We start from the raw sequence: 21,781 nt of genomic DNA, 5'->3' as shown, positions 1-21,781 counted from the left end.
TTCCGACCTCTCCCTTGGTCCAAGACTTTATCTGGGCTACATCGTTTATAGCCCCATTGGCTGGGCAGACTGCTGAACCTTTGTGTTGGCACCACACTCCAATGTTTCCCTTCCACAGTCTGTGGAAGTGGGGTCGGTGCTGGGCTTGGGGCAAGGGACCTCTTCGGCACCATTGCATCCTGCGCTGCCCATTTTACCGTGGTGGTCTCACCACCTTCCACTTCTTCACCATCAGCTACTTCGATACCAATGCTGACTTTGGGTTCAACATTGCTCCTGGCACTGGGCACAATAGAGGCATACTCGGTGCCGGTGATACTGTTTTCACTGTTGGCACCAGTCTCTCCCTCATTTTGGGCAATGGATGAGTTGGACTAGTTGCTCACCTCCTTTATCCCCAGATACCTGAGACTCCTAAGCATCAAGGTCGGGATCTTTTTCCTCCCACTCTCCATTGCCTGGCTCACAGGGGAGCTGTTCATGAAGCACCAGGAGTACCAGGATTGGCACTTGTCTCACGGTTGGCCACCAATGCTCTATCCTTATGCCCTGTGGCCTCCATGGAATCCTCGGTCACAAGGATTGTTCTAAGGTGAGATCACCGGGCAGGTTGGTGGCGGGGACCACCAATCCACCACAGATTCAGGCACCAGTGAGCCTTCCCATTGTGGAGCCTCTGGAATCGTCCCATCTGGGTCCATAAGGGGAAGGATCTGGCCTTGGCTCTTCTTGGCTCCTCTTCTTTGTCCCTGGATGATTTGGCAGTACCTGGCTCTCTCTTTCCTTCAGTGCCTGAGGACTTCAAGACATACCAGGACTTTTTGCAGCTTGTGGTGGCTTCCTTGGGCATTCAGGCAGAGTTCCTAAAATATCCATAAGTTGTTCAATATCCTGCAGCCATCTGCCACAGGAGAGTGGCCCTCCCTATTAACGATGCACTCAGAGCCTGCAAAGGTTCTTTGGAGCACACCAGCTTCAATACCACCTACCACAAAGCATTTGGAGAAACACTACTTTTTCCCAGTGCAGGGAGCTAAGGGCTTTTTCTTCCATCCAGCCCCAAATTCCCTGGTTGTAACTGTGGTGAACAACAGAGCCCGGCTGGGCAGATTTAAGTCCATTCCTAAGGACAAGAACTCTAAAAGAATGGACTTTCCTGCAAATATGGATTGTGAACCAGCAGCCAATCTCCATTCAGCTGATTGGGTCGCAAACCGCAAGATTGCAAAATGACAAATATTTCACCAGTGAAGTACACCCCAACTCCATCGAAACAGATGCCCTGTCATACAGATGACTGCAAGGCCTGCCATAAATATTTCCACTCCTGGGGAAAGTGATCCAAAAGATAGAGAGAGAACAAACGAATATAATACTGCCATAGTTTTCCATTCTTATAGAACTGAAACTGGAACCATCATTAGAGCTACTGCGAAGACCAGATATTTTCCAGGCCTTTTCAAGACAGACTGGCTTCAACTAACAGCCTGCCTATTGCAAGAGAAGCATTAGCAACCCTTGGTCTGTCCTCAAAATTATTAAGACCTGGCTCTCATCTAGGAGAGTCTCTCTATTAAAGGCTCACTCTTCCATCTGGACCAATTTAAGCATATAGTGCCCTAAGCACAGGGTAGACCCAAGAGATCCAGGGATTCCAACTACTTTGGACTTCATCCAACAGGGCATGGATAGAGGTCTTTGACTCAATATCATAGCATGCCAAGTATCAGCCATTAATAGCATTCTATTCACAGGATCCATGACAGACAACTCCCAGGTATCCAAGTTTCTCAGAGCAGTCAGACTGGTTGGACTAGTTGCCAGACCAATGTTCTCAAAATGGGACTACCTCTGGTGATAAAAGCCATAACAATTCACCGATCTGAACTTTTGGTTTCAGTAATCAGCATTCTAGCACTCTATCAAAACCTGTTTTCTGGTCGCTATTGCATCTGATAGATAAGTCTCAGAGTTGGCAGCATTATCTGTGCAGGAACTTTACTGTGTGTTCCACAATGACAAAGGTGGTGCTGAGAACTCCAAAATCATTTCTCACCAAAGCAAACTCTCCTTTCCATGCTTCACAGATTATTCTTCCCTTATTCTGTCCAAGACCACAGCATCCTACTGAGAAGCTGTTGCACATCTTAGATGTCAGAAGAGCATTGAAGTACATAGTTATTGGGTTGGCATTGAGGTTATTGTTACTAGTTTCTTTCTACAAGTTTTGGAATGACTTATCTGGAGGCAAGCAGGAAAAGGGGGCGTGGCCAGCATAAGCAGTGCTGCAACCTAAACTGCCTCTGGAAACTACAAAGTGGAAGAGAGCAGCCCAAACGTAACTGAGTTGTGGAAGATACTGCTCGCAGTAAAGAAACTGATCATGTAAGAAATGTTCCATTCCCTGCACCTTTTCTGACAATTGCCTACTCACTAAAATGACACCAAATTCTGTTCTGCCACTATGAGGAAGAAAACATCACTGTCTGAAGAAATCAACTGCTTTCACAAAGTAGACTCAAATTAATTCTGTAAGTACTTCACCATTTTTGGAGTGGTGCAGCCTCTGCACCTATGTATGATAATAAATAACTAAACAAATGTTGAGTGATTGCTTCCTTTTATCAGAGTGGTAGCCGTGTTTGTTTTTGTGCATACAGACTATGAGGAATCCGGTGGCACCTTAAAGACTAACAGATTTATTTGGGCATAAGCTTTCGTGGGTAAAAACCCCAGAAGTGGGGTTTTTACCCACGAAAGCTTATGCCCAAATAAATCTGTTAGTCTTTAAGGTGCCACCGGACTCCTTGTTTTTGCTTTCTTTTGAGAAGAATTAAATATCAGAGGCACCTTCAGAGAGCAGTAAAATCAAGTAGCCAGAAAACATACAAGTCAATGTATAGTTTTCATCCTACACTAACAGTAATGAAGAAATGAGTCTTGATCTATTTAACTGCACCTAAGACTACTGTCTGAATAGATTCAATTCAATTGTTTTTAAAAATTCATTACCTGCAAGGTATACCACCTTTAGAGTAAATGGCAGAAAACGCAGAAGGAGCTTTTGAATGATCCCCAAACTGGGTAGACAAAAAAGTAAAATACGTTATTTACTCACTATCATAATATTTCAGTTATAACCATTATAAATGTACTTTAGTATTGCAGTTTAGAGAGAAATGTGACAAACCATCTTGTGATCAGAAAACAATTGTAAAGGATACTGCAGCGACTGGATGGAAAAAGAATTCTAACATGTAATTAAATAATAAAGTAACCTCACAGCAGTATGTTACTACTGTTTTGTTAAGAAAAAATAATAAATATGCTCATCCTCGCTGAACTTTTCATTTCCCATCCCATTTTTCTACTTTCTCATGCAAGTAGTCCCACTAAAGTCAATGATGGCCCCATGGGACGGAGGGGTCTGTCACATAAGTGGGGAGGGAGCATGGCTCCTGGGCTCTTCATGCTCCCCCAGATGGCACACAGACATCACAAAGCCTGACTTGACTGAAGAGAGGATATGAGTTGGACAAGTGGGGAGGAGAGGAGGAGGAGGATATTGGGACAAGAAGGCTGGGAGCCAGTGGCGGTGGGAAGACGGATTGAATGAGGAGCCAGGGAGGAGGCTGGGACTGGCTGGGCAAGGAGACTTGGAGCCATTGAGGAGGGGTTGCTGTGCAACCATAATTTGGCCTCCTTGTGGATATATGCTATGATACATTTTTTCCCCACATGACCCCTGCCTCATTCAGTGCACATGACAGACCTGCTGTGAAGATGAAGCAGTGTTGTGCAATGAAGGAGGCTGGAGATAGGACTCCTGCCTAATTTTTTCAGAAATGTAGTGAAGGATACAGAAGATTGGAAGAAGATAAAAGATTGTCTCATAGTTAAGGCAGTTGAATGCTACCATGGAGAACTGGATTCTATCCCTGCCTCTTCCTGAGAGTTCCTATATGAGGATGCTAACTGATCACTTAAGCCAAAACTTTTCCTAGATGTTCACTGACAGTGTGTTCACTGATTGTGTGTGCACAAACTGACACCCTGGAATGCTATACACTCACAGCTGGAACTAAAGTTAATGGGAGTTGTGTTTTGATCATATAGAGCAGTGGTTCTCCCTGGGGGTACTCAGAGATCTTCCATGGGGTACATCAACTCATCTAGATATTTGCCTGGTTTTACAACAGGCTACATAAAAAGCACTAGTGAAGTCAGTACAAACTAAAATTTCAAACAGACAATGACTTGTTTATATTGCTCTATATACTATACACAGAAATGTAAGTACAATATTTATATTCCAATTGATTTATTTTATAATTATATGGTAAAAATGAGAAAGTAAGCAATTTTTCAGTAATAATGTGGTGTGACACTTTTGTATTTTATGTCTGATTTTGTAAGCAAGTACTATTAAAGTAGGGTGAAATTTGGGGGTACACAAGACAAATCAGACTCCAGATAGGGGTACAGTAGTCTGGAAAGGTTGAGAACCACTGATATAGAGTGCTACATAAGCTAAAGTACTCTGAAAAAATCCAACCCTAGGTGTCTCAGATTGGGCATCCAAAATTAGTAGATACTTTTTACTTCAATTTCTTTGTGCCTCAATTCATCACCTGCAAAATGGGGATAATACCATCTCACCTCACAGGGTGTTGTGAAAATAAATTATTGTTTGTGAATCTCTTAGATACTATAGTGATGAGCACCACATAGAAGTATCTGAGAAAGTTAATAATTTTTACTTCAGAGCAGGGTTTTGAATAGTGAGGAACAGAGAAAGTCTAGTGTCATATGTTTAACAACAAGACTAAAAAGTAATATCAAATACCTACTCACTCAATGACCTTGTGAATTCTGTGCACTGAATGAACCAGGAGTCTTGTGGAAAAAAATAGTATGCAATCATGTAATTAAAGATTGTATCAAAGCACACACGTGAGGAGTCTGATTAAGGTTGCAATCTGCTATTTCCTACCTCTTGATTTTGCAATGTTAACTAAATTTTAACATAATTTTGTGTTTAATTTCACTGTATGTTGGCTTGGATAACAGTGACTTGATGAAACCATGATATTTTTCACAAAAAGAGATGGTATTTTAATAAAACTGTTCCTTCTGGACAGAAGCTTTCAATTTTTAGTATTGGCAAGTTGGCACCTTTCATAAGCATTACGAAGCATTGTAGTCTCTCACTGGCTTTCCATTCAGCCTATGGTGGTACCTACTGTAAGCTGGTAAGCTAACTCACCAGCGCATGCACCACAGAACAGTCTCCAGCCATAAGATTTCAATCCCTTTTCCCTCAGGGTTTCGGCTTTATTGCTTCAAAACACCACAAGTTCAGTATATTGAATACTTCCCTCTCCACTAACCCAGAGTCTTCTGCAGGGGCCTAACTACTCCATGACCAAGTCACAGCAAGCCTCTCTGCTCCCATCTAATTCATAGGCTGCTCCTTGCAGGATTACACTCTACAGGACTATTACCTGGAAATTTCACATGAACTGGGCTCTCTCCCTTGAGCCAGGGGCTCCTGCTCCTTCCGACTCCTGACAACTGTCACCAGCAACTGACCTATTTGCTGGCTTTTATGAGTACTAAATCTTCCAGCTATCACCTGATGTCTGCCTCAGCTGGGAAACAGCTGATCAGTCACAGGTGAGGCTAGACCCATCTCCTCTTAAAAGAAGTGACAACTACCCTGTATTGAAAATCCTTTAGCCTTTTGCGTGTGTGCGTGCGTGCACGTATGTTTTTTATTTTTTAAAAGGAAAAAACATAAGAGAAAACTGAAGTATTTCTATATAGAAATACCAATCCTAGAAATGGAGAGGTTGCTGTCAAATACCCTTGTGAAAAGGATAAGGAATTAGATACTGTTTACCTCAGGCATTAGGGCTTGCAGATCTTGGAGAGTGAATGATTAATAACAAACGTTAAGAATCTAAACTCACAAATCAGATTAAGTGTCTCCAAGCATAGAAAACGTATTCCTATTATGGAAAATAGTGCTTTCTACAGCAATTCTCAAATAAGGAAGAAGATAGTCTTGAAAATGATGCTGATACTCACAATAGCTTTGCCCACTCTTTCTAGATCATGTTACCTCAGAACAGTCAGGGCTGAAGGTTTTAACAGAAACAATCATAGGTATCCTATCCACTTATTCTGTGAGTCTAATACTGACATTCAGTGAAGACAAGAATCTTAAGTATATTGGCACTACATTTTTTTTGCCTTAAAACAAAAAAGTAATCTCTAATCTAACTTCAAGAAAAATAGAACTTCCCCAAATTCCTAGAGCATATTTTTCAGAAAAAAAATCCAATCTTGATTTTAAAAATGCCAGTGATGGAGAATTCACCATGAATCTTGGCAAATTGTTCAATGGTTAATTAATCTAACTATTAATGTCCACTTATTTCCAGTCTGTATTTATCTAGCTTCAACTTTCAGATATTGAACTGTGTTATACCTTTCTCTGCTAGACTGAAGAGCCCATTATTAAATATTTGTTCCCCATGAAGGTACTTATAGACTGTGATCAAGTCACCTCTTAACCTTCTCTTGATTAAGCTGAACAAATTGAGCTCCTTTAGTCTATCAGTGTAAAACATGTTTTCTAAGCCATTAATCATTATTATGGCTCTTCCTGCGCCCTCTTCAATTTGTCCATGATTCAGTAAGAAGGCTGATAAAGTATTCCTGCAGTGGTCACATCAATGCCTAATACAGAGCCAAAATAACCTCTCTACTCCTACTTGAGATTCCTATTTGTATGCATCCAAAGACTGCATACTTTGGCCACAACTATGGGAGTTCATGTTCAGTTGATTATCCACCATGACCCCCAAATCTTTCTTGGAGTCACTGATTCCCAGGATAGAGTCCCCTATCCTGCAAGTATGGCCTACGTTCTTTGTGTCTAGATGTACACATTTATATTTAGATGTATTAAAATTCAATTACTTCAACTACACCTCTACCTCGATATAACGCTGTCCTCGGGAGCCAAAAAATCTTACCGTGTTATAGGTGAAACCACGTTATATCGAACTTGCTTTGATCCACCAGAGTGCGCAGCCCTGCCCCCTTTCCCCCTCCCCCCCCCCGAAGCACTGCTTTACCGCGTTATATCTGAATTTGTGTTATATCAGGTCGCATTATATTGAGTAGAGGTGTATTTGTATGTTCAAAATTGGCAACCTCTTTCTTCAGGAATAATAACCAGAAAGAATGCAGTGTCAAAATTGATAATTATGTCCAGCAAGTTTTGACAATCACATTTAGTAGATATTTGCAATAGGTCAGCACCAAACTAGTAATCAGTGTTGGTAGTGATGTTCAAAATCAATACCCCAGTAAAAAATAATGGAATTTCTAACACATCTTGGTGCTATCGTGGGGGGAGGGATAGCTCAGTGGTTTGAGCATTGGCCTGCTAAACCCAGGGTTGTGAGTTCAATCCTTGAGGGGGCCACTTAGGGATCTGGGGCAAAATCAGTACTTGGTCCTGCTAGTGAAGGCAGGGGGCTGGACTCGATGACCTTTCAAGGTCCCTTCCAGTTCTAGGAGATGGGATATCTCCATTCTCTTCTCTCTTCTTCTTCCAAGTTTTTCAGGCTGGGTGAACAAGACATGGTAACCTTCATATCATAAACAGATCCACTGTCGTTTCTGCAATTGGAAGGGCTTGCAACTTATTTTTGAAAAAGTTTACATTCTGGAAAATATAGGACAATATAAAAGAAGAACTAAACCCTAGAAAACCATAGATCTTCTGTGATCAAAGATTTCTGCTGTCCCAATTGAATGCCATATTTTTTGTGACTCTCTCACTCTCTGTTTGGCCCTACTCATTTATGTTGGTATAGAAGGTTGGCTGTTTCCAGGAAAAAGTAATTTGTTTAGAAATACCATCTCTACATACCGGATCAATAGTTTTGGGGTTAAGTTTATCACTAGGCCTTGGTTGTGGCTTAACCACAAGATCTGGAGAACTAGATGAAGGAGACGAAGATGTCTTGCTTTTCTGTATTGCAGTCTTTGGTTTTATTTGGAAACCTGATGACATTCTTTTATCATAAATTCCTAGAATGAAAAAAGGAAACAAACCTAAAAACAGAGTTCTCATTCCCACTTGACAACAAATTAAGAACTTTAATCCTGATTTTTGTTGTGCCCAAATCTCACATTCTTGGGTGTGCAAGGAATGCAGGAAATATGAACCAATGCATATAAATCACGTTTTGCTGAACACCCAAAACAGTGTAGGGTATATATCAATCACTCCATTTTTCAAACACACACCTCCACATCTCTTTGTTTCCTGCATCGTTGTCCTTTACCACTCTGCTAGAGTGACAACTGCAGCAAAGTGAAATTGATTTTAGTCAGTTTCACTCTGCTGCCAGTGCCCACTTAAAGCACAAAGCTGTTCTCTGGAGGGAGGAAGGGAGGGCAAGTACAAATACAACAGAAGAGGAAGCAAAAACATTGGAAGGGATGAGAAAGATGGGGAAAAAAGTGAATTTAAGTGCAAGGAGTGATTAAAAAATATTCTGAAATAGAGCAAAATCAGAGGACAATAAATAGGGAGAAAGATAGAAATGAAGAAGAGCAGATAGACAAAATGGGAAAAGAACAGAAAATGAAGACAAGATTTCAAAAAAGATTTCAAAAATTAGCTTTCTGAATACAGAACACTTTAAAAACTAACAATTAGAAAACATGTACATATTATTAAATTATTAAATAAACAAAATATTGAAAGTTTCAAAAAAATAGTTATAATGCAGAAAACACTACTCTAGTATCTTTTTAACAGAGGAAATTGTATTTGTAATTTAACATATCAAATCTTCAGTGTGAAACTTTAATGAAGAACCCAGATTACTACTGAGGAAAGATATACAGTCTCAGATATCACCTCATACTTAAAGAAAGATACAAGAATAAAGATTTTCAGAGTTACAAGTTCTTCAGAGATACAGGGTTTTTTTTTTTTTTTTTTTTTTTTTTTACACAAAAATATTTAAGGTGATTTAGTGACTTATACAATTTAATTTGAAATGAATTTCTATTAATTGTGTTGGTTCTGCTCGGATAGTCCAAGTTCCCTTGCTCATAGTGTACGTTGTTAAACGACTCAATCATTGAGTCACTGTCTACTGAGAAAACATTTACCAGAATCAATTTCTAGTCTTGATTTACACCTTGGATTCTCCTTCATGTTTTTCCCCCCCCCTCAGAATTCTGGCATTCTATGACTAAGTCTCTGTGTTTGTCACAGAGGTCATGGAAGTTACGGATTCCATGACTTTCGGTGACTTCTGCAGCAGCCCCATGCAGATGGCCTGGGAGCCACCTGAGCAGCTCAGGCAGCCCCTGGGGCAGTTGACTATTTGGGCAGTCAACCCCTACTCCCCCCCCCCCCACTCCAGCAGCAAGAGTTTGGGTGTGGGAGGCTCAGGGCTTGGGGTGCAGGCCAGTGCTTACCTGGAGGGGGGGGGGGGGGCTCCCTTCTCTCAGCTCCAGATGCTGCCTCTGCTGGCAGCCTGGCACCGCCCCTGCAGCTCCCAGCCAATGAGCTGCAGAACCAGGGCTGGGGGCGGAGCAGAGGCAGCACATGGAACTAGGGCCATTGCTTCCCAGGAGCTGGGTAGGGAGCCTGCCCCGGCCCCACCAACACCGCCCCCCTCTCCCTCCAGCACCTGTGCCCCCCTCCACAGCACCCGCAGCGCCCCCCCCCCCAGCACCTGCAGCCCCCCCCCCCCCCCCCCCCCGGCCACGACTCGCCCCTCAAGGACCCACGTCCTCCTCCCCAGCACCCCCCTGAGCCACACACCCCCCTAACCCCCACGGGGCCCCCTCGAGTATCTTCTCCCCCACCCAGTTTTAGTCAAGGGTATTTTTAGTAAAAGTCATGGACAGGTCATGGGCCTGTTAATTTTTGTTTACTGCCCGTGACCTGCCCATGACTTTTAAAAAATATGAATGCATCCACTGTATTAAAGCTGGCAATGATTCCACAGATAAAAGTGACATTCCCACGTAACAAAATTATTTGATTTTGTACATACAGTAGATCTTCAGAGTTACAAAAAATCGGAGTTATGAATTGACCAGTCAACCACACACCTCATTTGGAACCGAAGTACACAATCAGGCAGCAGAAACATCCCTCGCGCCCCCCCCCCCCCCCCCCAAGTAAATACTATACAGTACTGTGATAAACGTAAACTACTAAAACAATAAAGGGAAAGTTTAAAAAAAATATTTGGCAAGGTAGGGAAACTGTTTCTGCGCATGTTTCATTTAACTTATGACGGTTAAAAGCAGCATTTTTTTTTCTGCATAGTAAAGTTCTAAAGCTGTATTAAGTCAATATTCAGTTGTAAACTTTTGAAAGAATAACCATAATGTTTTGTTCAGTTACGAACATTTCAGAGTTATGAACAACCTCCATTCCAGAGGTGTTCGTATCTCTGAGATTCTACTGTAACTTGCCAGTGCAAATTTATTACCACCAAACTTCATATTACCACATCATACTTAACGTATCTCTCCAAATGCCAGAATAATTGGTCTCTGAATGGTTTCCATATTATAAAAGCTCCAAATAGTAAAACAACAAACTTTAAAATTAACATTATACTATGTCAGGCAAACAATTCAATATTGCTCTTGGTGCCAAACTTCAAAATCTACATTCAGCCATAATGATGGTCTTCTTGCTAAAAAGTAACATTAGCAATAAAACAAGAAACCATATTTAATATGAGAAATGTGGAATTTATTTTCCTCAGCAAAGCATTCAGGAAGTTCACATAATTAGAAGCATGTTCCACTAGGTAGCAAGCATAGTGAAAATACAGTATTTGCAATCTATTTTAATATAGTGCACCAATCATTTAGTTTAATATTGTTAATTAGTTTAACATTTGAACATGTGCTTGCAGATTGTTGGAAGAGCACATTTTAGAAGAAAAATATTATAATGTAATAACTAGCATGGTCATCCATAGTAAGACACTCTAAATCACTTTCTCCTCTGAGAATTAATTAAGCCACATGATAAAGATTTCAGCAGAGAAGAAAGTAAATAACAACAAATTCTAATATTCCAGATGTAGTGACCTTACCAGCAAAGAAGAATAAGAATTAAAATAAAATATGTAGCTATGGATAACTGAAAAATTTCAGCACCTGGGGACAAATCAAGGTTGGAATTACGGAAGATAGTAGAGTTAGAATTACAAGAAGGGGAGCAGGAAAAAAATACTTTACCCAAGAAGACTTCAGTCTTTCTACCACCGAATTTGAAGTTATCGTGCAGCCAGGAGTTGATTGCACAACAGAAATGTATAAATAACGCACATTTAGGAAAGAAGATCAGAGAGCAGAGGTACAGTGAGATGCATAGAAGTGATGTCTAAGATTAAACTAGAAATAAAAGCATCCCAATGGTAAATAACAGGCCTAAGTTAAAAATCTTTAACAGAAATAAAACAAGCAAGCATGAGGAAAAGTTTCAAAGCAGAAGAGGAGAGAGTTAAGGCACGTCTATACTTACTTCCAGCGGAGGTCGATTTATCTACACATGTCACACAGCACCCTCATCCCTATTCATGAATAATAACCTAATAATCTGGGAAGTGGGAGAAGTTAAGGAGCATTTCAGGAGTTCGGGAAAATAAGCTGGAGGCAGAGAGGGAAGCAGTACTGCTTTCTGCCCTTCTCCACCTGAAGAACCTTCTGTGGTTCACAAAGCAGGACTCCTATCTAATTGGCCACAGAAGAGTCATCAGATGGAAAGGGGATGCTTCAGGTGGGGCTTTATGTCTAGGAGTGGTATATGCGGAGGAGTGAAACTATAAGGTCAGGTGGAGAATTATAGTTCTATGGAGGCATAGAGAGGGGACTATTGGTATATGAAACATATGAGGAAGTTAAGGTCTATGGAGTGCACATGCAGGGGATTATGTAATGAGTACGCATTCTCTATACAGCATATTTGAGTGTTAGATTTATGGGAGGTACACCTCTATAACGCTGTCCCCGGGAGCCAAAAAATCTTACCGCATTATAGGTGAAACCGCGTTATATCGAACTTGCTTTGATCCACCAGAGCGCGCAGCCCCATCCCCCTGGAGCACTGCTTTACCACGTTATATCCGAATTCGTGTTATATCAGGTAGAGGTGTATATGCAGAGTTATATGACAAAATCATATCTAGGTATGGGTATCTACAGGAATGTAAGCAGAGCTTTGGGGGTGTATATGTCATATAGGTCTATGAAATTTTTGCATGGTTCTATGGAAATTATAGGTCTATGTACAGGGTTGCATAGGAAATATAGGCAGCTGAGGGTGTATGCACGGTACAGGGGAGAATGTGTGGCATGGGTCCATAGACTATGTGTGGGGCTCTGGAGGGGTATGCAGGGTTACAGAGCTATAGGGGGCATTTTCAGGGCTCTGTGGGGTATAGACCAATGGGGGTATATGCAGAGCTCAGGAGAGAGATGGGATTTGGGACTGTGAGGATGTTTGCAGGGCTCTGTAGGATGTGGATAGGGCAACCAAATGTCCTGTTTTGGCTAGGACAGTCCCTTTTTTTAAGCCCTGTCCTAGCCATCCCTACTTTTTCAGCAAAAGTGGGTATTTGTCCCATTTGCTCTTGCCAACTTGATCAGTCGGCAAGAGCAAACAAGACAAATGCCCATTTTTGTCAAAAAAGTGGGGTGTGGAGGAATGTGCTGGGGGACAACCTGTGATACCAGCTCCATGCAGGGAGGGAGTCATGGCTTGGGTAGGGACCAGGCAGGGCTTGGGTGAGCAGCAACGCAGGGCTCAGGCAAACAGCTTGGGACAGCCTCACTGGCGGAGGCGCACTTGGGCTGGGCCCATGCTGGTTGCGGGGAGGAGGGCTAGCCTCATGTGGTGTCCCGTTTTCCCTTTGGGAAATTGGGTCACCCTCGATATGGGTCTATGTGGCCTGGTGTTTGCAGGGTTCTGGAGGGGGTGTGCGGCTCAAGTCCATGGAAGGTGTTTGCAGTACTCGGGTCCCTAGGAGTTTTTAAGGGGCTCTGCAGGCTGTGGGTCCCTGGGGGTGTCAGCAGCGCTCTGGGGTAGTGGCGGGATTTGAGTCCATGGGGTGTTTCCAGGCTCTGGGGGATGCAGGGTTGAAGTCCCTGGGGGTATCGGCAGGGCTCCGAGGTGTTGCTGGGGCTCTGGTCTATGGGGGCGCTTGCGGGGCCCCAGGTCCGCGGAGGAGCGAGGCTCGGTCCGTAACTCCGGCGGTTACAGTCTGCCGGGGGAGGAACTCTCGGACGAAGCCCCCAGGCCGCCAGCGTAGCGCTGCGCGCCGCCACCCTTACCAGGTCCGCCAGACGCCGGGGTTGCGCAGCTACTCGCTCACAGCGACACCTCACGTCCCGTCCCACCGGTTACTAAGGAAGCTCTGCTGTGTCTACGGGCTGCGGAAAGGCCAAACTTCCTACGAAGCGACTGCAGGCGGGCGGGGCTGGGGAGCATGCGCGGATGTGGGCGGGCTCGGCAATTCGCGGGGAGGGGCGGGGGATGTTCAGTCACGAATCTCCCCCCTCCAGTTTTGTGCTATAGTCCCGTCCGTCCTGGCCGTGGGGCCGGGCTGCTCGCCCACACTCACCCTGCCGGGGCGGGGCTCTCTCTGTGCCTCAGCCTGGCTGCCCTCTGCACTGGGCAGGTTCCCCGCCCGCTCAGCAAAGCCTTGGCCTGGTTCTGGGACTAGGGCGCCCGTGTCCTTTCCTCAGCTCTGACTGTTGCGTTGCAATCATTATCCCGCTAAAGAGTTATTGCCCTGGGCACTAATGGCACCTCGCTCAGGCCTGCCCCCACCAGCCTTGCAGCTCCCTTTTGGGCTCCTCGGCATAATCACTGGCTGTAGGATAGTCTCCCTAAAGTCCTAACCTTGCAAGGATCTGGGCAAGAGCCCCTGTGCCCAGGCAACGCCCACACATGCCCCGGCTGCCGCTAACAAGAACCACTGGGAAGTCAAAATGGATGAACGCGGGGCCTGGGTTTCTCGTTTTATTCCCACCAATTTGTTCCACCAGACCAAATGGCAGTTTTAAAAGGGATGAAAATAGGATGCTAGTTGAACGAACTAGCCATTGCTGTGAAGTATCGGAGGGGTAGCTGTGTTAGTCTGGATCTGTAAAAAGCAACAGCTGGGTGAATGCCCACTTCCTCAGACTATTGCTGTGTGCATTGGTTCCATGTCCAAAGCCCAATGACTCATTAGAAGTCATCCTGCAGTGTTAGAAACTTTAATTGTGTTGTCTGTCAAGCTACTTTAACTGTTCAAAAGAAAAATAAAGTATCAAGGAACAGAGGATGCATCTTGAACAAATCAAAACTTAAATACTTGGCTTCCAGCTTGTAGATGCATATCTATGGGAAGAAAGGTTAAAGGAAAGAAAAAGGAAGATTTTCAACATATGCTGTGCTATATAGTTGTGACTTGAATTAGGCTGGTGAAGCCCAGCTCCCATTTTTTCTCCAGTAGGAAGACAAGATAAGACCAGTGACTGGGAAGTATTTTTAGTTTAATTTTATTTTTTAGCTACAGAGTAGCAATTTGCAGACCAGGATACACATTCTAGTTGCAGGTATTTTTGGATAAAAACATTCCAATTAAGATATTATCTGAGCCACCAGTTTTATCTTCTAGCTAACAGTTCTCAGTGTATCAACATTTGACAGTTATAAGTTTCAAACAATATTTGCTGGTAAGCCTGTGTAGTGAGTGAAGACTACAATTTTTCTTTCCCGATAGACCGAATTAGCTATGGCATGTTCACTGCTCTTTAAGAGATACACCTCTACCCCAATATAATGCGACCCGATATAACACGAATTCGGATATAACGCAGTAAAGCAGCGCTCCGGTGGATCAAAGCAAGTTCAATATAATGCTGTTTCACCTATAACGTGGTAAGATTTTTTGGCTCCCGAGGACAGTATTATATCGGGGTAGAGGTGTACATTTGTTCTTGAACACATGCCAGTGAATTCCCCAAGTAGGAGACTTTTTTTGTTATTGCTTAAATTGTGAAAGGTGTGTGTTATTCCTTGAACATCAGTAATACACAATGAGGGACTGTATAAGACTTAAAAAGAAATTGAATTAGACAACCTATTCAGTTAATTTTCTGCAGTAATAGATGGGAAAAGGCAATAGCAATGCTGAAACATATTTATGGCCTGTCTGACAACTAACACAAGCCCTAGATTTTGGTCAGCGCTGGCATTTTGGAATAAGCTTTATCCAACACAAATGATTTATATCTTCCAATGACTGGAAGTTGGAGAGAAAAACATAGGGACACATCTTTTAACTCATTTGAAACACACCGAGGATTCTAAATAAAAAGAGAATGGTCCATCCCAAAGTTCCAATTCCTAAATGTTTAGCTGAAACTAATCAGAAAGTCTAGTAACTTCAGGTAACTGCTTCATGGCTCCACATTATTTAGGGAAATTTTAAGTTGAGGCCTAAATTTTCAAAAATAGTAAGCAACTGCCCTCTGAAAACTAGATTTCTTTAAAATGCCTCAACTTGAACACCCAGATTCGCTACTAGAAAATGTAGGCTTAAGTTTTTATCCTCATTAAGAGTCACCAGTACTGCCTTTCTGAGACATTATTCTTTTTTGCTTGGTGTTGGTGATATATTTTTGTACTGAACAGCATTATTTCTGTAACAGCTGCTTGGGGTGACACCACCATCTACAGGTATACAATCTCTCTTGCAAAGGGAAAATTGCTTATTACAAGGCAAGGCAAACTTCAATTAAAAATCCTGTGTTTAGGAAAACCAAAGCATCACTGAGGTTCTGCCTAAAGCACAACATAGCTTTCCTCATCAACAACGCTAGACATGAGATAACTATTGTGCTATGACTATTTTCTGGTCATGTGGGAATTCTTATTGCAATCATTTTAGAATAGGTTATAATCATTTATAAAATTACCTGCATTCTTTAACATTTGCATTCCAAAGCCATTATATTTTATGGATATTTTTCTAATCTATGTTATTTTTCATGAATCAGAAAAATGTTTGGAAGACACACATGGATGCCTTCAGACAATTTTGTTTCTTCGCATATGATCTTTACTGTGGTATATTGAGGACTGTGTTGGTACTGTAAACCATTGCTTTAAGAGTGCAGCTGTGAGGGGAGTGGCAGGATGGACTCCAAACACTATATCTTTCTCTTGAAGAGCGTACAAAATATGGCAATTGACACAGGAACTGCAATTTGGCTCTCTGAAAAGTATGCAAACTAAAAACACTCCAATTTGGATAAGTGAATGCACTGTGGGTAATATTACATTTAACTGAGGTTGGTAGATATCTGCAAAGTCGAAGAGAATGAGTTAGGGGGAAAAAAGATGGGAATATGAATAATTGCAAGTAATCTTCTCCAGGGGAGTGGGGGGAGGATGTGTATGTTTGTGTGTATACACACAGAAAGTCATGCAAATGCAACCCAGTATTGGAGCCACTTCTTATGTACACAACTCTTTACTTTGTGCAGGCTAATGCTTTACTTGCTTTCTCATAATGAGTAAGATATCTGGCCAGACTTCAAGTGACCGATAACTGCCTATACAGTACAATTGTAGACATTCACTTTAGTAGAAATAAACTGTGTCAATAAGGACACAACTTGCCAATATCAATAATAAATGTGTTCTTCATTTAACCTGTACACCCATGAGGGCAACTGCACTGGAGTGGGGACTCATTACACTGCCTTCAACTGGGGAAAGCACTTCCACAACTACCTTCTGCAAAGGAAAAACACCATTAATTTACAGCCAGGGACCCATAAAAATCCCTCTAATGGAGATTACCTGATAGATGTACTGATTCGGTACATCCTTGTGGTGCGCTGGCCATGTTCCTTTCCAAGCTGGTTCAGCTTCAGTTCACTCATCAGAGGAGAGAGTACAGGAAGCTTGGCCATTTCACCACTAGTGAGGATGGAGGCACAGCACAGCTTGCATTTCACTAGCAAGAGTCAAGCCTTACAGTATTTTGTAGTACTCCAGTTAAAAGTATATTTTTACACATTATTTTAAAGAGCTTTAAACAACCTTTCCTCCAAAAATTATTGGTTATGTATCCTGCAAGCTTCCCCACACACACACACAATGGGCAAAAGTAACACAATACATATTAAAGTACAGCCTTGCAAAACTGTCATGAAAATTTGTATCAGCCCATCTGCTCTTTACAATCAAGAACGAAGGCAAAGGGAAAAATATTTATAATTTTCTCACCCATTAAAATATGCTTACAACATTTTTATATGACTTTAATTTTGCGTTAACTTTTTTTTGTTGTTGGGGGAGGAGAGACTGCTTGGACAGCACCTAGCATAATTTGGTCTTATTTGTGATCTCAAGGCACAGTACAACAGAGCCAAATATGTTTTCCCAACTCCCCCCACTCTCCATCATTCCCTGATTCTCCTTTTCCCCAGTTCGTATAGGGAAAACACACTTTTTTTAACTAGTTAGAAATTTTCTCTAGCTTCAGGAGACATGCACTGATTTAAATGTAACACTTTTTATTTAGGTAACATTCAAATTTCATCTCAGCATGGTTATCCTGGACTAACTGCACAGAGTAGTTTGAGACTAAAAAAAATAGAATATAGGCACATAATTGTGCAAAGGTTTAGATACGCAAGACACATTCATCTTCAAACACAGTACCAGGCAGTTCAGCACCTGTTCAGAAGTGGTGGAGCTGTGAACATGAATATAAATTTTCAAGGAAAATTGGTGTAGAAAAGTGCCATGCTAGCTGAGCAATGCTAGATGACTGTAGTCCCTGGGTATTAATAGATTGTCTAAAACATTTGATAATATAGCTGGTATGACCTGATTATCTATTATGAGTGACTACGATGCTATGAGAGTTTTGGATTAGTGGATCAAAGTCCCTTATAAAACTCAGGAGGCAAACTTCTGGGGAGGAAATTGATCCATAGTGATGCTTTAATCTTTCGATGTTGCAAAGTAAGAAATGTACATGCCTGTATGACACACATACAGATTTAAGATCTGAGTGAGAAGTTTAAGGGCTGTGATGGGGTGCACAAGTCTTTGATATCCCAGTGGGCGTACTCTCCAGACATAATGTTTAATGCATTAATCTAAGAAGGAAGACCCTACAAAGACAGATACTGGCATGGGTATTTGAGGAGAGGAATGGGGTGGGGGTTAAATCCCAGCAGAGGTGCAGACCTGTGTTCCCTGTAAGCTGTGCGCTTGGGCGGCCACCCAGGAGATATTCAAGTGCTGCCCAGCTGATTAGCGGAGCATGCACCATGTGTTCAGGTGGTCCTCCCCCACGTTGGTCCATCCTGCAGCTGCTCCTGGGACCCTCCTGCTGGCTCTGCAGAGCGGGGGCGAAGGGGGGGAGAAGGCGCGTGGAGAGGAGGATGCTGCCAATTCAGAACAGTAGTGTTTTACACTCACTTTGCTCTGGTGTACATGATTACACAAGGTGTAATGCAGTAGAGCATTGGGCCCAAAGCCTTAAAAAGGGACTAGTGTTCCTTCCAGGAAGGAAATAGATGAAGTGTGATACCTGCTTAGAAGCCAAAATAGGGAGCTCCAGAGGCACAAGAGATGTCCTCTCTGTGTTTTTACAATTCAATAGCATGTCCCTTCTGATTTTTGTATGGCATGGTACTATCCTATCAGTTCTAAGAGCTACTGAATGAACTCATAATAATTGCCTCAGCCTCACAACACCAAACTTGTCAGGATTGGCCATTATTCCTTAGGGTAGTATGGCTACATCGCAGCAAACTCAGGCTCACGGGGCTTTGGCTGCAGTGTAGGCATCCAGGGTTGGTTTGGAGCCTGGGCTCTGGGACCTTCCCCCCTCAAGATGTATTCATTTCACGTGGCATACTTTAGATGTATGAGCCTTAGGTATGCCATTATCAAGCACTCCTAATACCCTACCATTTTAGGTGTTAGTATGGTCCCATGTAACATAGTGGCTACCTATGACAAATAAGTTAGAAACCCATAGTAATACAATAATGATATTTTAACTTTTATAGTGCCTTTTATCCAGAGACCTCAAGGCACTTCATAAACATTCATTAATTCAGCCTTATACCAAATCTATGAAGGTTCACAAATATTATTAGAATCCTTGTAAACAGAGGCACAGGGGATTAGAGTATGCCTGTGATCACAGTAAATCAGATACAGAAAGGTTTGTGACACCCAAAGTCATACAAATTAGTGACAGAGCTAAGAACAGGAAACCAGTGTTCTCAACTCCAAATTCTCTAGTTTAATCAAACTATCTGAGATATTGTCAGCACATTCAGAGATGCTTGGATTTTCTCTCACACATTTCTCTAATTGGATCATTCAGAAATGCTTGATTGCTATTTCATATTTGAGGTTTGTTACTTTATAACATACCTTAGTATACTATGGGGGAAAAAACCTGTTTACTTTACCTTTGATCCTGCTCCCACAGATTTCTGTAGTACAAAATTTGGTATTCGCAGCACAAACAGCTTTTGATGCTGGCTGTATGCTTTAGAGGAAGGTATTCACATCTGATATACTTATTAGTTGGGTAAAATTACTTTCCTACAGAAGATTGAGCTGGTCTGCTCTAACTAGCAAATTACTGCAGACTGGTTGTTTTAATTGTCATATTCACCCTTATATTCTTCTAAACTGGATAAGCTGAAGTCAGAGGGAATGTAGTTTATACACTACTTAGGCAAACTGATATAGAAATCTCTTTACAGTTGATAATTAGGCTGATAGTGTGAGTACAGGCTGTTCTGATACATTTTCTCTAACAGAGCGCCAGAAGAAGAAGTAATCCACAGAGATACGTCTTTTTCAGTTTTCTATTTTGTCCACTTGGTGGTGATGATTCACTGTCTTTTGTTCATTACGTTGCCTGTGCTAGCTGTTTGAAATATTACCCATTCCTCATTGTTCTACTGCTGCTGCTGTCAGTATGGGGAATTGAACATGGAAAAAATAAAATCTTCTATTAATTCACATATTAAAGGTGCCAAAATAGAAGAGATTGCTGAATAGGAAGGAGACACATTTCTTAGCTCAATTGCCAGAGAAACTGTTTTATTTACTGAGAAATCTTTTTCTAATTTTATCCCAGACCAGGAAACAGAGCATATATGACATATAAAATGCTGATTAAGGGCAGTTCATTGAACTTTATGGCCCCTGCATTGAAGTAATAATAACCAGGGAAATAAATGCTTTGTCCATTCATAGGAGACCATGAAAGCCCATCCCCTCCCCAGTGCTAGGAGTAATCCATGTGGCCAAGGCTCTTGGGTCTGAAGATAGCATATTGGGGGCAGGAAGTGAGCAGGGCAGGGAAGTTGTTGCTTTGCATGGTATGCTTCCCCACCTAACTAGGGTTGCCAAGCCTCCCAGTTTTGCTGGGAGTCTCCTGGAATCAGGCCCTATCTCCTGGAGACTACTAAAACCAAACTGGGAGATTTTAGGTGCTAAAGTCCATTGGCGCAGCAGGGTTAAGGCAGGCTCCATACCTGCCCTGGCCCCACACCTCTCCTGGGCAGGGACAAGGGGGTCTCTGCACACTGCCCCCACCCCGAGCACCAACTCCACAGTTCCCATTGGCCAGAAACTGCAGCCAATGGGAGCTTGCGGGCGCGGGCAGCACGCGGGGCCCCCAGTTCCCCCTCCCGCAGGGATGTGCCGGCCGCTTCTGGGCTGTGCTGCCAAGCAGGAGCCGCACAAGGTAAGCACCTCCTGACTGGAGCCCACACCCCTCACACCCTTCCACACCCCAACCCCCAGCCCTGAGCCCACTGCCGCACCCAAACTCCTGCCCTGAGCCTGCACCCCCTACTGCATCCCAAGCCCCTACCTTGGGGACTATTTAGAAAAACTTGACGAGCACAAGTCCATGGGGCCGGATGAGCTGCATCCAAGGGTGCTAAAGGAGTTGGCATATGTGATTGCAGAGCCATTGGCCATTATCTTTGAAAACTCATGGCGATCGGGGGAGGTCCCGGATGACTGGAAAAAGGCTAATGTAGTCCCCACCTTTAAAAAAGGGAAGAAGGAGGATCCAGGGAACTACAGGCCAGTCAGCCTCACCGCCGTCCCTGGAAAAATCATGGAGCAGGTCCTCAAGGAATCAATTCTGAAGCATTTTGAGGAGAGGAAAGTGATCAGGAACAGTCAGCATGGATTCACCAAGGGCAACTCATGCCTGACTAACCTAATTGCCTTCTATGAGGAGATAACTGGGTCTGTGGATGAGGGGAAAGCAGTGGATGTGTTATTCCTTGACTTTAGCAAAGCTTTTGATACGGTCTCCCACAGTAATCTTGCCGGCAAGTTAAAGAAGTATGGGCTGGATGAATGGACTATAAGGTGGATAGAAAGCTGGCTAGATTGTCGGGCTCAACGGGTAGTGATCAATGGCTCCATGTCTAGTTGGCAGCCGGTATCAAGCGGAGTGCCCCAAGGGTCGGTCCTGGGGCTGGTTTTATTCAATATCTTCATTAATGATCTGGAGGATGGCGTGGACTGCACTCTCAGCAAGTTTGCAGATGATACTAAACTGGGAGGTGTGGTAGATATGCTGTAGGGTAGGGATAGGATACAGAGGGACCTAGGCAAATTAGAGGATTGGGCCAAAAGAAACCTGAT

The 21,781-nt window shown here is 42.8% G+C and overlaps 1 protein-coding gene across 3 annotated transcripts in view; it reads right to left on the bottom strand.

Annotated features, from left to right (window-relative positions):
- The window catches only part of PACRGL (parkin coregulated like), a 32,317-nt gene extending 18,821 nt beyond the window's left edge, over positions 1–13,496 (bottom strand). For 2 of the 3 annotated variants that reach the window (XR_008445195.1, XM_054030742.1), the window contains exons 1-3: positions 13,402–13,496; positions 7,949–8,109; positions 3,013–3,080 (exon numbers count right to left, since the gene is read on the bottom strand). Coding sequence is in view for 2 of the 3 variants with exons in the window: in XM_054030742.1 (XP_053886717.1) it covers positions 3,013–3,080; positions 7,949–8,092 (212 nt within the window). In the remaining variant the exon portion in view is untranslated. Of the gene's footprint in view, positions 1–3,012; positions 3,081–7,948; positions 8,110–12,099; positions 13,374–13,401 lie in introns of those variants that run through there. The other variant, XM_054030743.1, reaches the window with a different exon arrangement.
- Positions 13,497–21,781: the final 8,285 nt, after the last annotated feature.

This window comes from Malaclemys terrapin, chromosome 5, assembly GCF_027887155.1.
Source record: "Malaclemys terrapin pileata isolate rMalTer1 chromosome 5, rMalTer1.hap1, whole genome shotgun sequence".
In the NCBI taxonomy this organism is placed as follows: domain Eukaryota; kingdom Metazoa; phylum Chordata; order Testudines; family Emydidae; genus Malaclemys; species Malaclemys terrapin.
The sequence above is the reverse complement of the archived record's forward strand: the minus strand, read 5'-3'. Positions and strand labels throughout refer to the sequence as shown.